Below are 16128 nucleotides of genomic sequence, written 5' to 3' on the forward strand. Positions count from 1 at the left end.
TGGTTTGCGCAAAAGTTATAGCGTTTACAAAATAGGGGATAGTTTTAGGGCATTTTTATTATTAATTTTTAATGGCGGCAATCTGCGATTTTTATTGGGAGTGCGACATCATGGCGGACACATCGGACATTTTTAAAACTATTTTGGGACCATTGTCATTTATACAGCGATCAGTGCTATAAAAATGCATTGATTACTGTGTAAATGACACTGGCAGTGAAGGGGTTAACCACTAGGGGGAGATGAAGGGGTTAAGTGTGTCCTAGGGAGTGATTCTAACTGTGGGTGGATGGGCTACTAGTCACATGACAGCAATCACTGCTCTCGATGACAGAGAGCAGTGATCTCTGTCATGACACAAGCCAGAAAGGGGAAGTGCCTTGTTTACATAGGCACTTCCCCGTTCTTAGGCTCCGTGACACGATCGCCGGAAGAACGGCGGATATCAAGTCCACTGGTCCCATGGGCGCAGTCACGAGCTATCCCTGGCTCTTAAAGGGGACGTACAGGTACGCTCATTTGCCCACCGCTGCCATTGTGCCGACGTATATCGGCGTGCAGCGGTCGGCAACTGGTTAAACACTTGCTGCCTGCCCACAGTACATTTCCGGCGAGCAGTCAGCAGCTGCAGGCATGAACTGGTATGTTGTGATGCACATGCGCATTGGTGCAACCCCCTGGGGCACGAAGCCGCCTGATCCCATGACTGTTGTGACCATCACGGCACTGGGTACATAGCAACCACATGATTACATGTAGACAAAACAGTCATGAATGTTTTCCATTTATGATTGCTTTCTATGATGCTGTGATTGGCCCACAGCTATCACATAGTACTCGCCACCCTGTAACATGTGCTTAGCTGTAGCCAATCACAGATCACTATAGTAAGCAAGCTATAAAATCTTTCAAAAATGGAATTTAAAATTATTTTAGTTTTTTACCTGATCGCCACAACTCCAGTCATACGATGACAATGTACTGCATTGGTGACAGTAAAAACAACTGTGAACAAAAAAAACGTTTTATTAAATTTCTTCATTTTTCAAAAAATTGTGACAAAAAATTTACAACTTCCGAAAACTCGCCATGCCTCTTATTTAATACCTTGGACTGTCGACTTTCCAAGAAGGGCACCCCCAGGCACCCCCATGCATCAGCAAATGCTGCATGCTTTTGCGCTGCACCAATTCATATGAGGGTGCAAAACCATTAGAGTGCAATAAAAAAAATAAATTGGGGACTTCTTTCCCCACATTTCTTGCGGGTACAGCAGACTATTCAAATGAATGGAGTGGTGTAGCTGCGATGTGTGCATGCAAATGCACTGCACATAAGTGAACCTAACCTAATGAAAACTTGCAGGGTGAAATGCTATAGAATGTAGTTGACTTCATAGGAGATAAAAGCTCAGTTTTAAATATGAAACATTTGTTTCATTGATCAACTTCCTTAGAGGAACTTGATTCAAAACCCACGTCTCGCAGTTAAAATGGCCCAGTCTGTTCATGAATAATTATTATTTTCTGTGCAGTCAGCCCACCAGTTAGGAATCCATGGCTGCTTTATCCTGAAGAGGGGGGGCTCTTCTTTTGAGCCTTCAGTCATTTCTGTAATGAGTCACTGCTTTATTCTTCTGAAATACACTGAGCTATAGCTCCATATTGTCTGGCTAAACACTTCCCAGCCCCCTCTCAATTCACAAAATATGACTGTAATCTTATCAGCAGATAAGACAAATTTGAATCAGTCATGCTGTTCCTTTCTTTGTCATTTTAAGAACCATACAGGAACTCCTGCTCTTAGCTTGATCAGAACTTTCAAAAGACAAGGGTGATGGGTTGTTGTTATACAGTAGTTAAAAATGGCATAGCGAAACTTCCTTAACCACTTGCCTACCAGGCACTTACACCCCTTTCCTGCCCAAGCCATTTTTCAGCTTTCAGCGCTGTCGCACTTTGAATGACAATTGCGCAGTCATGCAACACTGTACCCAAACTAAATTTTTTTATCATTTTCTTCACATAAATAGAGATTTCTTTTGGTGGTATTTAATCACTGCTGAGTTTTTTATTTTTTACAAAAAAAAGACCAAAGATTTAGAAGAAATTGTTTTTTACTTTTTTTTCTGTCAGTAAATTTTGTAACTAAGTAATTTTTCGCCTTCGCTGATGTACGCTGATGAGGCAGCACTGATAGGCTGAACTGGTGGGCATTGATGAGGTGGCACTTATGGACACTGATGAGGTGGCACTTATGGGCACTGATGAGGTGGCACTGATGAGGAGGCACTAATATGCCGCACTTATGGACACTGATATGTGGCACTCATGAGCACTGATAGGCGGCACTGATGGGCACTGTTGGGTGGCACTGATGGGCACTGATAGGCAGCACTGGTGGGCACTGATAGGCGGCACTGGTGGGCACGGTTAGGCGGTACGGATAGGCAGTACAGATGGGCACCGATGGACATCAATCGACAGCAGTGATGGGCATTGAGGGGCAGCACTAATAGGCGGCACTTATTGCCAGTACTGACTGGCATTGCTAATGGGCACTGATTAGTGGCCCTTGTGGGCAGTGGTGGGCACTGATTGCTGCCACTAGTGGGCACTGTATGCTGGCATTGGTGGGCAATGGTGGGCACTGTTTTGTGACACTGTATTTATTTATTGTAATCAGGGCACATCCATAGATGTCCCCCTGTGAGGAGATGCTGCTGATCGGCTTTCCACTCCTCACACTCTGTCAGTGTGAGGCGAGGAGAGCCGATTACCGGCATCTCTTTGTTTACATGTGACCGTCTGTGATTGGACACAGCCGATCACACGGTTAAAGAGCTACGGACACGGCTCTTTACAGAGATTGGGGTTGCGCCGTGTCCTAGCGACACGGCGCGGCCACGATCTCCGTACTGTGCACCCATTCTGGGATGTCGTCATATGACGTCGCCCCAGAACGAGCGCTGCACGGCGGGGTGGGCAGCAAGCAGTTAAAGTGTATCTCTAGGCAATACTTATTTTTTAGTTTGAATAGAGTGGGCAAGGATTAAGACCCGTACACATGGGCCGAGCACCGGCCGACATTTGGCCTGTGTGTATGCCAGCCGATATGACAGAAGCCGGTGGTTTGGCAAGCTTCTGGCGGACATGCATGCTGGAAAACCAGCAGCTGACCGGCTCGCAATCAGCACTCTCAGCCAATGGCAGAGAGTGCTGATCGGAGTGTTCTGGCAGGGGAGGGGGGCGTTTCCCTGTCAGAACACAACAGCTCAGCATGGGAGATCACTGTACTAACATTGGATCATTAGTACAGCGGCTCCGGCCGGGGATGACAGTTTTTTTTTTTCCATTTAACCCACGAATAGTGTGTACTTGGCTTAAGCCCCCTTGTGAAGTTTTTATTGCTGTCCATGTGATTCAACCTTTTATTTGCACTGGTTCACCATTTTCACCAAGAAAGAAAATGAAGGGAACTATTAAAGTTTGGAGTTGTCCCTGGAATAAGATCAAATCTTCCAATAGGAATACCTGTACACTAAGTGTAATTCCAGCCAAAAAAATATTTTTACATTTTGGATAGAATTGGGAAGGGTTAATACCCTTGTAGGGTTTGTTTAGCTGTCTGTGCCCCTGTTCACCTCACATTCTGTCTCTGTGACAACTCGATTTTGAAAATTTTGGGTTATCATGTGTAGCAGGCATGTTGTAATGCAATGTCTCCTTTGGCCACAAGATGGAGACATTGAGATGCTGACTTGTCCTGTCAGAAAAAAAACTCAGAGACACAGAGCAGACTTGAAAAAAAGGGGAGTTTCAGGAAGTGAGGAAAGCTGTCTGAGGTACCAGCATCTGAGGAGAGTGAGGAGAGCTGTCTGAGGTACCAGCATCTGAGGAGAGCTGTTTGAGGTACCAGCATCTGAGATGAGTTGTCTGAGGTACCAGCATCTGAGGAGAGCTGTCTGAGGTACCAGCATCAGAGAGGGAAATACTGAGGTGAATGAAAGAGAGAGTGCAGGAGACAGAAGAGAGGAGATTGCTTAAAAGAAATGGAGATACCAAGGCTCAAAAAGTCCTTTGCTGGGACACAGTGACACTTAACAGTGAGGAGAGGAGGAGTGTGTGAGGGGGAGGAACTGTGGTGCCAAAATGAGGAGAGAGACACACGCTGACACCAGGAACTATGTGCCCCAACAGAGGGGGAGAAAGCCACGTTTCTCTGGAGACTACCGAGAGAGTTACCGTGAAGAGAGGAGATAGAGGACAGGCGTGGTGAGGTAACGGGACTGTGTGGTGGGACTCCACCTGAGAGAGAGAGCCAGGCTGGCAGTGGGGGAGAAAGCCAAGATTTTCCAGAGACTGCCAGGAGAGTGTTGCCTGGAGACGGAGGAGTGAGGACACCTGAGGGGAGCCAGGAGCAAAGACAGCCACGTAGTCCACTACTATTTAGTCTAGGGACCCTACTCAGCAGCCCAGCATCACTCAGCTCAGCAGAGATGACCCAGGCCTTTCAGGTATCGAGATACCCATCCAGGTATCGAGATACCCATCCGGGTATCGGGTCGGCCACTGCCTGTTCACCTTGCAAGTTTTGCTACCAGTCAACTCGATCGGCCATCAGCAAGAGATGATGACTTGACACCATACGGACACTGCATGCAGACACCAATTTCCCTTTTTAGTGTCACGGAATGCTTGTTTCGAGTTGCCATCTCTAGTAGTTTGTGCTTTTAAAATTTCTACCCAACGGAACATTCTAGATGATTACTGCTCCACGCGAGCTTGTTTAAACCTACTCCTAAAACAAGGGCCCCATCGTTTGCTAGCAGAAGACACTACAATTCTTCCCCTCAGGACCTATAACATTACAGAACTGTGCTTACTGTACTTGTGTAACCCATTCTTTTCTTTGTATGTGTGCCTCTCAAGTTTGCAGCCCAAAAAGAGCTGAGAAGTTGGCCAGTCTTCTCTCCTCCCTCTTAGCGCCTGTGTTAAGGGTAGGGATGAGCCGAACACCCCCCTGTTCAGTTCGCACCAGAACAAGCGAACAGGAAAAAAGTTTGTTCGAACACACGAACACCGTTAAAGTCTATGGGACACGAACATGAATAATCAAAAGTGCTAATTTTAAAGGCTTATACAGTATGCAAGTTATTGTCATAAAAAGTGTTTGGGGACCTGGGTCCTGCCCCAGGGGACATGGATCAATGCAAAAAAAAGTTTTAAAAACGGCCGTTTTTTCAGGAGCAGTGATTTTAATAATGCTTAAAGTCAAACAATAAAAGTGTAATATCCCTATAAATTTCGTAGCTGGGGGGTGTCTATAGTATGCCTGTAAAGGGGTGCATGTTTCCCGTGTTTAGAACAGTCTGACAGCAAAATGACATTTCAAAGAAAAAAAGTCATTTAAAACTACTCGTGGCTATTGCATTGCCGGTCCGACAATACACATAAAAGTTCATTGATGAAAACAGCATGGGAATTCCCCACAGGGGAACCCCCAACCAAAATTAAAAAAAAAAATGATGTGGGGGTCCCCCTAAATTCCATACCAGGCCCTTCAGGTCTGGTATGGATATTAAGGGGAACCCCGGCCAAAATGAAAAAAAAAAATGACGTGGGGGTCCCCCTAAATTCCATACCAGACCCTTCAGGTCTAGTATGGATTTTAAGGGGAACCCCGTGCCAAAATAAAAAAAAACGGCGTGGGGTCCCCCAAAAATCCATACCAGACCCTTATCCGAGCACGCAACCTGGCAGGCCGCAGGAAAATAGGGGGGGACGAGAGAGCGCCCCCCCCTGAACCGTACCAGGCCACATGCCCTCAACATTGGGAGGGTGCTTTGGGGTAGCCCCCCAAAACACCTTGTCCCCATGTTGATGAGGACAAGGGCCTCATCCCCACAACCCTGGCCGGTGGTTGTGGGGGTCTGCGGGCGGGGGGCTTATCGGAATCTGGAAGCCCCCTTTAACAAGGGGACCCCCAGATCCCAGCCCCCCCTGTGTGAAATGGTAAGGGTACCATTTCACTAAAAAACTGTCAAAAATGTTAAAAATTACAAGAGTCAGTTTTTGACAATTCCTTTATTTAAATGCTTCTTCTTTCTTCTTTCTTCTATCTTCCTTCATCTTCTTCTTCTGGTTCTTCTGGCTCTTCTGGTTCTTCCTCAGGTGTTCTCGTCCAGCATCTCCTCTGCGGCGTCTTCTATCTTCTTCTCCTCGGGCCGCTCCGCACTCATGGCATGGGGGGAGGCTCCCGCTCTTCTCTTCATCTTCTTCTCTTCTTCATCTTCTTCTCTTCTTCTCTTCTTCTCTTCTTCATCTTCTTCTCCGGGCCGCTCCGCATCCATGGTGGCATGGAGGGAGGCTCCCACTGTGTGACGCGTCTCCTCTTCTGACGGTTCTTAAATAACGGGGGGCGGGGCCACCCGGTGACCCCGCCCCCTCTGACGCACGGTGACTTGATGGGACTTCCCTGTGACGTCACGGGGAATGCCACAGGGAAGTCCCGTCATGTCCCGTGCGTCAGAGGGGGCGGGGTCACCAAGTGGCCCCACCCCCCATTATTTAAGAACCGTCAGAAGAGGAGATGCGTCACACAGCGGGAGCCTCCCACCATGCCACCATGGGTGCGGAGCGGCCTGGAGAAGAAGATGAAGAAGAGAAGAAGAGAAGAAGATGAAGAAGAGAAGAAGATGAAGAGAAGAGCGGGAGACTCCCCCCATGCCATGGGTGCAGAGCGGGAAGAAGATAGAAGACGCCGCAGAGGAGATGCTGGACGAGAACACCGGAGGAAGAACCAGAAGAGCCAGAAGAACCAGAAGAAGAAGAAGATGAAGGAAAATAGAAGAAAGAATTTTGGTTCGGGGTTCCCCTGTGGGGAATTCCCATGCCGTTTTTATCAATTAACTTTTATGTGTATTGTCGGACCGGCAATGCAATAGCCACGAGTAGTTTTAAATGACTTTTTTTCCTTTGAAATGTCATTTTGCTGTCAGACTGTTCTAAACATGGGAAACATGCGCCCCTTTACAGGCATACTATAGACACCCCCCAGCTACGAAATTTAAAGGGATATTACACTTTTATTGTTTGGCTTTAAGCATTATTAAAATCACTGCTCCTGAAAAAACGGCCATTTTTAAAACTTTTTTTTGCATTGATCCATGTCCCCTGGGGCAGGACCCAGGTCCCCAAACACTTTTTATGACAATAACTTGCATATAAGCCTTTAAAATTAGCACTTTTGATTTCTCCCATAGACTTTTAAAGGGTGTTCCGCAGCATTCGAATTTGCCGCGAACACCCCAAATTGTTCGCTGTTCAGCGAACTTGCGAACAGCCGATGTTCGAGTTGAACATGAGTTCGACTCGAACTCGAAGCTCATCCCTAGTTAAGGGCATATAGATTACCGCCTTTTCTATACTTACAGTTGCTAAGCATTGAAGGTTATCTTTTTAATATATTAATCCTTTGCAGCAAGGTTTAAACGTGTTGTAAATTTTCTATATGCTTTAAACCGTGATAATATATTCAGCTCGTTTATCACTACCAGTTGTGTCTGTCTGTTTCTGATATCAATCCACAGGATATTGGTACTTTCTTCACTTGCTTTCTTGAAAGTGTTTGCAGAAATGTTATAACTAATTAGGTGTGCCAGGGGCTGAGGCCATTTTTGGAGTTGAGGCGTAGAACAGAGAACCCAAAAATCACCAACTAAAATTTGCATGAAGTTCTACTTTAAATGCAACTTGGACAGATGTTTGCCTTCGCATATTTTTTATTTTACCTGTGCATGTAAATGCTTAAACATTTTCAAATACTGTAAAGTACAACATTTTTGGTAGAGGATGATGGACTTGTTGGAGAGGATGGGACTGGAATTAGAGAGTTAGAGCCTGATATAAGGCTCATCAGTGGAATATGCCCACTTGTTGTGAGTCCTTAACCTGCAGTAGCAGCAGTGGTCCCTGATCCTCAGAGCCATCCAGCGTGGGATTCAGTAGCCGGCAAGATGGCTGCCCAGCGATTTCTGTGACCAGCATGGAGCTGCCTCCGTTTGTAAGTATGAGTTGTATGTAAGTCAGATGTATGCTGTGCCTCTTTCCTATATTTGAATTGTTTTAGCTGTATCTGTTGTTGGCATTAGACATATGCAATTCGTTTCCCTATTAATTAAAATTCCCCAGTAATTTGCGTTATTTAGAGATTCAGAAGTATCTGAATCTCTGAATCACAACAGTAACAAATTTCAATGAATCCAAAATAAATTATAACGAAAACATTAAATTAATTCATATTCATTCATTTTATTTGGATGACACGAGGTGATAGTTTAGGCCTTTTGTTAATGTTTGAAGCATCCAAAATAACAAAACAACATAACAAATGATCTGAATTGATTCTGAGCCATTTGTTTTTTTTCTAGTGAGCATAGCGTGAATTTTTCTAAAAACATTTTTTTTATATGAGGTTGAACACGAGAGACTATTCATTGAATTTGTATGTGCGCACATTGGATCATGCTTTATTGTTTATTTATTGATGCCTCTGGACCAACTGTGTCTATAGGTTAGTGTATATGGAGGTTTTCTATTTGTTTGTGTGTTTTTTTTTTTTGCTTTGTTTGTTTTCTCTGGTGGTTGAACTGGATGGACTTTTTTCAACCAGAATTATGTAAATTTTGGATTCATATATTTTATATGGATGAGAGCAGTGGAGTAGTCTTTGACTCTTGAATAATCTGCCAATTCTTTTTGCAATAACATTTTTCATTATTTAAAAAAAATGCACTACAGGGGGTCTCCGAGTTACGAACCTCCGACTTGCGAACGACTCCTACTTACGAACAGGAGGCGGCGTCGGCGGGCACATAGGAAAACATCGGAAAACAGCGTAAAACATTGGAAAACATCAGAAAATGACGTCTCTGCCGTTCTGCGCATGCTCATCTGACTTACGAACAAATCTGACTTAAGAACAAACAGGCAGTCCCTAACCCGTTCGTAACTCGGGGACTGCCTGTACATATGAAATGGAAACATATTGCAATAAATACAGTAAGGGTTCACACTATTGCGAACACAGACATCGCATGTGATTTGCACAGCATTGCTGTGCAGATCACATGTGATATCTGTGCAATGCAAATTCAGCCATACAGTTTGTATGGCTGAACTCGCATTGCATTCGCAGAATGCTGCAGGAACCTTTTTTTTTCCCACACTGGAATCAGATTGCATGGGTGTTCGCACTGCGATTTGCGAACCAATCTGGGGGTGTCATTAACTTTGTATTGACATCCACAGCGGTTCACAGAGGGCAGTGTGGTTCCCGCATTGCAATAGTGTGAACCAGGGCTCAAAGTGGAAAAAGATCATTCCTACTTATTGTTTTTGGGTTGGATGGAGGTGGATCTATCAGAATCTCTGAATCATAACATAACAAATTAATCGAAATTAAGTTAGCTTCTGTTTCGTTCTGTACTTTCGGATGCACACGACTCCAGTCTACATCTTTTGGGCATAGATAGTTCTGGGGATAGATCTAGTCCTAATAAGACATAACAAGAAGGCTCTAATGATCGGGGTAAATTTATTTTAATATGTATCCCTTAGGGCCTGTTGTTATTGGGTTTAAAGGTAGGCTGCCGATGAGGTTAGACACATTTGAAACGATTACCTAAATGCTATTCCGGTGGCATTTCTGTAACTGTTGAGAATCACCCTTTAGGTGACACCTGGTTGAGGACCTTTTCCACATCCGGGTATGTGTGATAACCTTGGGGCTTATTGATCGCTATTTTTTAACCAACCATGGATTTCCATCGTTTTGAGTCACCTTAGGTGACACCATGCTATGACTCTCTGATTTCTGGGTCATTTCATTTTAAGGTATGGGAAATATTGTTTTAATTATGTAATGTGGCGGGGCCATGTGGGTTACATAGAATTCTAACTCCTTTTTATTATAACAGATGTGGGGTGAGACAAGATCATATTTGTTTTAAACCGTTAAAAGTTCTAAATAGGTGATTTAGAGCGGAGCAAGTTAAGTTGACGGATGTCAAACAGTTATTGCATATGCTAATATTTTAGATGTCTGATGACCTTATTTAGGTGTTTTCGGGCACAAAGTTCCCAAATTGAGGCTTGGTATGGGTCTCAATATGGCCAACTGAGGTTCAGATCGAGGTTTGGCTACCTGAATTTTGTTTGATTTGCATATGTTCACACCGAGGCTTGGTTCTCGGTGCAATGTATAAAGTGTGGTGACTCAGCTCACCGCCTGTGCCCCTGGACGACGTCATCTATGACGAAACACGTAGGGAAGAGCGACGCACTGACGTCACCAATCCCACACCTGCTATAGAATGTCAGCTTTTTTTATGTCTATGTTTATGTTTGATCACTCAGCATGGTTTTTTACATGTTTTAATACAGTTTGTATGGTTGAACTCGCATTGCATTCGCACGAAAATGCTGCAGGAATCTTTTTTTTTCCCCACACTGGAATCAGATCGCATGGGTGTTCACACTGCGATCTGCAAAGCAATCTGGGGGTGTCATTAACTTTGTATGACACACACAGTGGTTCACAGAGGGCAGTGTGAACTGCCTGCGGGTGAGATGCGATGCGGGAACTGGCACTGTAATCCTGGGTTGAATGGAGGTGGATCCATCAGAATTATAACATAACAAATTAATCTGAAATTAAGTTAGTTTTTGTTTCGTTCAGTACTTTCGGATGCACGCGACTCCAGTCTACATTGTCCAATCAGCTTATTTAATTTCTCTTTGTGGGTTGAACTAGAAGGGATGGCTCAGAGTGCATAAGTAATCCCCAGAAATAACAAATTAACACATTAAAACTAATTTAGCCAATCTTCTGATACAATGAAAGAATAACAGAACTTCTGAAAATACGAATCGATTTGGAACAAGGAATATATACTCTCAAGAAAAGTAGGAATAAAGTGACCACAGGTGATATGCTGCTTTGTAGAAATGTAATCTTTATTGGACTTATTTTAAAATATCAGCACTTATAATGTATCAAAACCCTCCACCTGAAACCATAATAACAGCTTTATTTAAAATTGCAACAACCTCACAGGGCACAGTCTCAAGTGGTACACCACATTTTATCAAAATGAATTACCTTTCAAAATTAAGTATCACTGATGTCATAAGCTCAGAAGAGCATTGGAGGTATATAGCAATGAAAAATTAAATTACATGTATTTGGAGGATGGTTGAAATAAATATTTGGGTGGTTATAGTTTCCCTCTATTTATTCCATATATATGTATTAACTTGTCTATTCCTATAGTTAGCTAGTCTGGCAAAGCTCTGATAATGTTGATGGTGATGGTACAATAATAAGGTTAGCTATTAAATAAACACACTCCCTAAAAAAACAAGGGTCTTTTTTATCTCCCAATAAAATAGGAACGCTAACATATAAACACTAAAGGAAAATATTACAGAGCATATAAAACAAAAGAACATCAATGATACTTTATGTAAGGTCGTCCTCGGTGGTCAGTATCCTTCAGCTGGGCTTAATGGCAAGAGAGCCATCAGGCAAGAGCTATGAGACAAGAGAGAGACTTTCCATTCAATGAGCACTTTTAAACTGCATTCGGACCCCACCTATACACAACACCCATCTAGCTTTCTATCCAATGGAATATCAATAAGAGGTAGACCTTCTTATGTGTCCATGCTCCAGGAAGCATGCTGTAGTGTCCTCTAGGGGCAGCATTTGTCCATGAATCACTGCCATTTGACCCGGGTCAGATCTCCAGTGACAGCTATTCTTTGATCTCCTATAGCTCAGTCCATCAGTCATCTTGGCAGCAGTGGCTTTCTTTGAAGCTTTGTTTGCAGACGTGTTAATCAAGCACTTCCATGTTTATTACACCAGGAGGCCTGGAGCCAAGCAGTACTCCCCTGCCAGGGGGCATGAATCCACACCCTGCTGGATCTACTTGCAACTTCCAACTTAGGCCACCTGGCTGTATCAACCAGGAAGTAAAACTCCAGAAATATGATATGGTATAGTCTGTTTCAGTAGCTAATCAGTGAATGGGAAATCCCTGCATTGAATGTATCCAGATGCAGGACGTTCCAAGAGTCCTGACTATCTTGGTGGCTGTAGTATCCAGCGGCAGCCAACGGTTTACTGGCTTTATGCCAGTCTCCTCTGTCTCCAATCCCCTCAGGGTTCTGTACATGCGCAGTCAGCAATCTGTTCTGGTTTCAGCAGAGATAATCCCTGGGTCTCATTGAGCCTCACTGTACATAACAAGAGACTGTTGGGTCCCATGTGGAGTGTCACATGGTTGACATGTTTTGCCCGCTGTCAATCTTAGCGGGCTTCTTCAGAACCTATAGGGGGTGGATCAAATGCAAGATCATACACTGTCTATCCAGTATCTTCAAATCTAAAGGGGAATACCTTAGTGGTTCAAAGTGAGGAACTTTTTGTCCATTCAAGGATGCATTCAGTTCAGAGATCTCTCATTCACTGATTAGCCACTGAAAGATTATACCACCTTCCAAATAAATGCTCACATGTCATTTGATTTTTTTCATTTTTTTGTTGCTATATACCTCCAATGCTCTTCTGAACTTTTGACATGAGTGATACTTAATTTTGAAAGGTGATTGCTAATTTATTTTGATAAAATGTGGTGTCTCACTTGAGGCTGGGCCCTGTGAGGTTGTTGCAATTTTAAATAACAACATTGTTATTACAGTGTCAGGTGGAGGGTTTTTGTTAAATTATAAGTGTTGATATTTTAAAACAAGTCCAATAAATATTACAATGCTACAAAGCCGTATAGCACCCGGGGTCACTTTATACCTACTGTTCTTGAGGATAATTCTCTCCTTATTCCCTCTTTTTTGTTTTGTGCTTTTTTAGGTATGTTGACCCCCATCTATATATGATGGAATGATGGATGCCTTAAAAACTGTCCTCTCACCCTTTTTAGGGTGTCCTCTTACCCTTTTAGGGTGTTAAACAAATTTTTGAAAGGAATATGTACTCTCCCGAAATAATGAAAATGTTCCAAAAGCAAATCATTCTAACATAATGATTATGACAAAACAAAATTATTTACTAAACGAATAAACCGAAACAAAACAAATTTTTCCGTCGTGCTGCACCACTTTTGATTATGCATAGCCTTGCTTTTGCCATATTCCTGGGTATAACAGGTGCATATCCATTTATATTCTTGCAAACTAAATGATATTGCGCCCTTCTTCTGTTTTCCTTTCTGCAAGATGACCACTGGAACCTTTACGTGTATACAATTCTTGCCTATTGATTATGGTCTGTAACTCCTTTCGGCTAGGAGACTCCATATTTTCTTGGTACCGGTTCACACCTAAATCACACAGGAACGTGATTAGCAATGCTGTGCCATTCCTGTGTGATTCAGTGCGATTTTCAGCCCATTCATTTGATCAGCTAAAATCACACTGGATCACACCAAAAATACTGCATTCTCTACTTTTAAAAACACATTTGGGATGATTTACTAAAACTGGTACACACAGAATCTGGTGCAATTGTGCATAGTAATCAATCAGTTTTTAGGTTTTATTGTCAAAGCTTAAATGAACAAGCTGAAGTTAGAAGATGATTGGTTACTATGCACAGCTGCACCAGATTCTGTGTGCACCAGTTTTAGTAAATCTCCACAATGGCAAATGGATCACATGGTACTACAGTACCATCTGATCAAGTGTAGGCACATGCACTGCTTTGGGGTATCGTTAGGAATAGATTGAGACCCACAGCAGATCACACACCCAGTGCGTTTTGAATGTGGTGCCCAGAAAGCGGGTTTCCCACATCACGTTCAGGTGCAAAGGAGACTTTATAGCATGCCATTAATGTTTAGGCATCACAATCGATATCCAGCTAAGTTTGCAACTCTTCACATATGCTGTTAGGATACATATCAGCGTTAATGCATGTCTTATACTTTGGAAAATACTATTTTCTGTGTATGTTGAGTTTTTAACAGCTTAAAGTATATAATTAGAACAATCACATTTTTTCTTATATATTTTAGAGAAGTTAAAATAAAGACTGGTGAATGGTTCTTCGATGAAAGAGAAAAGAAATTTCCATGTGCAGGTAAAGGTTATATTTGTGTGAGAGTCTGCTGGTAGAGCTATAAAATGACCCTAAAAATAACTTTATTTTATTTTCCTGTCTGTATCACTCTAGCAGTTTGTATCCTGTCATTCTACAGAGTACCCTAATGAGTCATAAAGCCCAAAAAAAATTGTGTTTAAACTGAAATGGTTGTAAACCTTAGTGACAGGAAAAGGCAGTAGAGTTTTAACCACACGGTCCATTCTCTATAATAAACAGAGCTAGATGTGCCTTTTTTTCTTTATTGTACTCCCAATACAATTAAGTCATGTGACAGAATGTAATGTGTTCTCACTGCCCATAGTGCACCTGTTGTGGGATCCTTAAAGCGTATCTCAACCCAAAAGCAAACATTTAAATGCTGCATCTTAACAGTCCTTAAATGTGGTGGCTGAAATACCTATAAAACAATGTGTTGGCTGCAATAGGTTTTTTTTAGGGTTTTTTTCCTTTTTTTCACTTGGTGATCCTGCCAGTAAGTCTGTTACTTTTCATCTTCCTTTACCAGACCAACCTGTCCAAGAAACGTGGCAGTTAGAGAGTTGAGACAAATCAATAGACTCAGGCTGTGCGTCTCTCAGCCATTCAGGGGAAGCTTTGTATTCTATGAATGAATACAATGCTTCTTCTGATTGGCTGAAACAGAGATTGTGATGTCATAAGATGGCATCTCTACTTCTGCCAATCAGGGGAAGCTTTGTATTCATTCATAAAATACAAAGCTTCCCATGAATGGCTGAGAGGCGCTCAGGCCGACTCTATTGTGTTGTCTAATGGGACAGGTAGTTCCTATTCCGACAGCCAGAACACAGCACTGTATAATGTAGCTGAAGCTACATACAGTTAATACTGTGTGCCCAGCAGGCGCACCTGTTAATGCAGTAAAGTGCGCTAAACTAATTTAATTGTGAAACATGTGCATGTATATTTCGTTTTAATAATTAAAACTTTTCTTTCAAAGGAAAACATGAATCAGCAAGTGCTAAGCTTTTGAAATCCTACCAAAAATTGAAGTAAGTACCGATAATGACCTTCATTAATTTTGTTGTTCATATCAGCTTCAAATGTTTGAAGAGCAGCTTTGCTTTAATTCTGTACGGTACAGAATTCTTATAAATGTGACTATTTCTATATTCAAGGGCCCGTAGGATAGAATTCACTGAGACATATACAGTAGCAATCCTTTGTAATATTGTAACTGTTTTTATAGAATGTTTCTTGTCCAGGATATTTTGCTTTTTTATAGCAGCAGAGAAAGACAAGACAGTTTTTCCTGTCTATGTGTTCAATACACTATACAGGTTTAATTAGTATACCTGGGTTAAGTCTTTTTTTGATTGATCTTGTATTGAGATCAAGAGAAGAGCGGGCACCATCGTAAATCACAGTATTGTTTGAAGTTTTATTGTAAAGCAGTGTAAACAGCACAGAAAGTCAATGTGTTTCAGCTTAAAATGCTTTAGTCATTAGACTTTCTGAGCTGTTTACAACACTTTACAATAAAGCTTCAAGCAATACTGTGGGTTTCTGTGGTACCGGCACTTTTCCTGTACTAGATCTGTTGGGTGCTCTTAGCAATCCACACATGATCACCGGTAATTTCAGCCATGTGGGATACCAGGGGAGGTAGTAGCACTGCACCTTTGTACTATTATTGAGAACTCCATGATTCGGACAGTGGGGATGATTTACTAAAACTGGAGAGTGCAAAATCTGGTGTAGCTCTGCATAGAACCAATCAGTTACATAGTTGCATAGTTGGTACAGCTGAAAAAAGACACCAGTCCATCCAGTTCAACCTGTGGTGTGTGAGTGTGCTTGTGTTTATGTCAATAGTACTTTGTATACCCCTGTTGTTGTATGTTGTGATCGTTAAGGTGTCCATCTAATAGTTTTTTTAAACTATCGAAGCTCCATGCTGATACCTCTGGTTGTGGAAGAGAATTC

General features: G+C 42.5%; 1 protein-coding gene across 4 annotated transcripts in view; it reads left to right on the forward strand.

Moving 5' to 3' along the window:
- SYTL3 (synaptotagmin like 3) overlaps positions 1-16128 on the forward strand; it is a 142858-nt gene that overhangs the window by 42714 nt on the left and 84016 nt on the right. For all 4 annotated transcript variants that reach the window (XM_073627403.1, XM_073627401.1, XM_073627404.1 and 1 more), the window contains 2 exons: positions 14096-14160; positions 15143-15194. In XM_073627403.1, coding sequence (XP_073483504.1) covers positions 14096-14160; positions 15143-15194 — 117 coding nt within the window. The remainder of the gene's footprint in view (positions 1-14095; positions 14161-15142; positions 15195-16128) is intronic.

The sequence above is a fragment of the Aquarana catesbeiana genome, linkage group LG04, assembly GCF_042186555.1.
Source record: "Aquarana catesbeiana isolate 2022-GZ linkage group LG04, ASM4218655v1, whole genome shotgun sequence".
Lineage (NCBI taxonomy): Eukaryota > Metazoa > Chordata > Amphibia > Anura > Ranidae > Aquarana > Aquarana catesbeiana.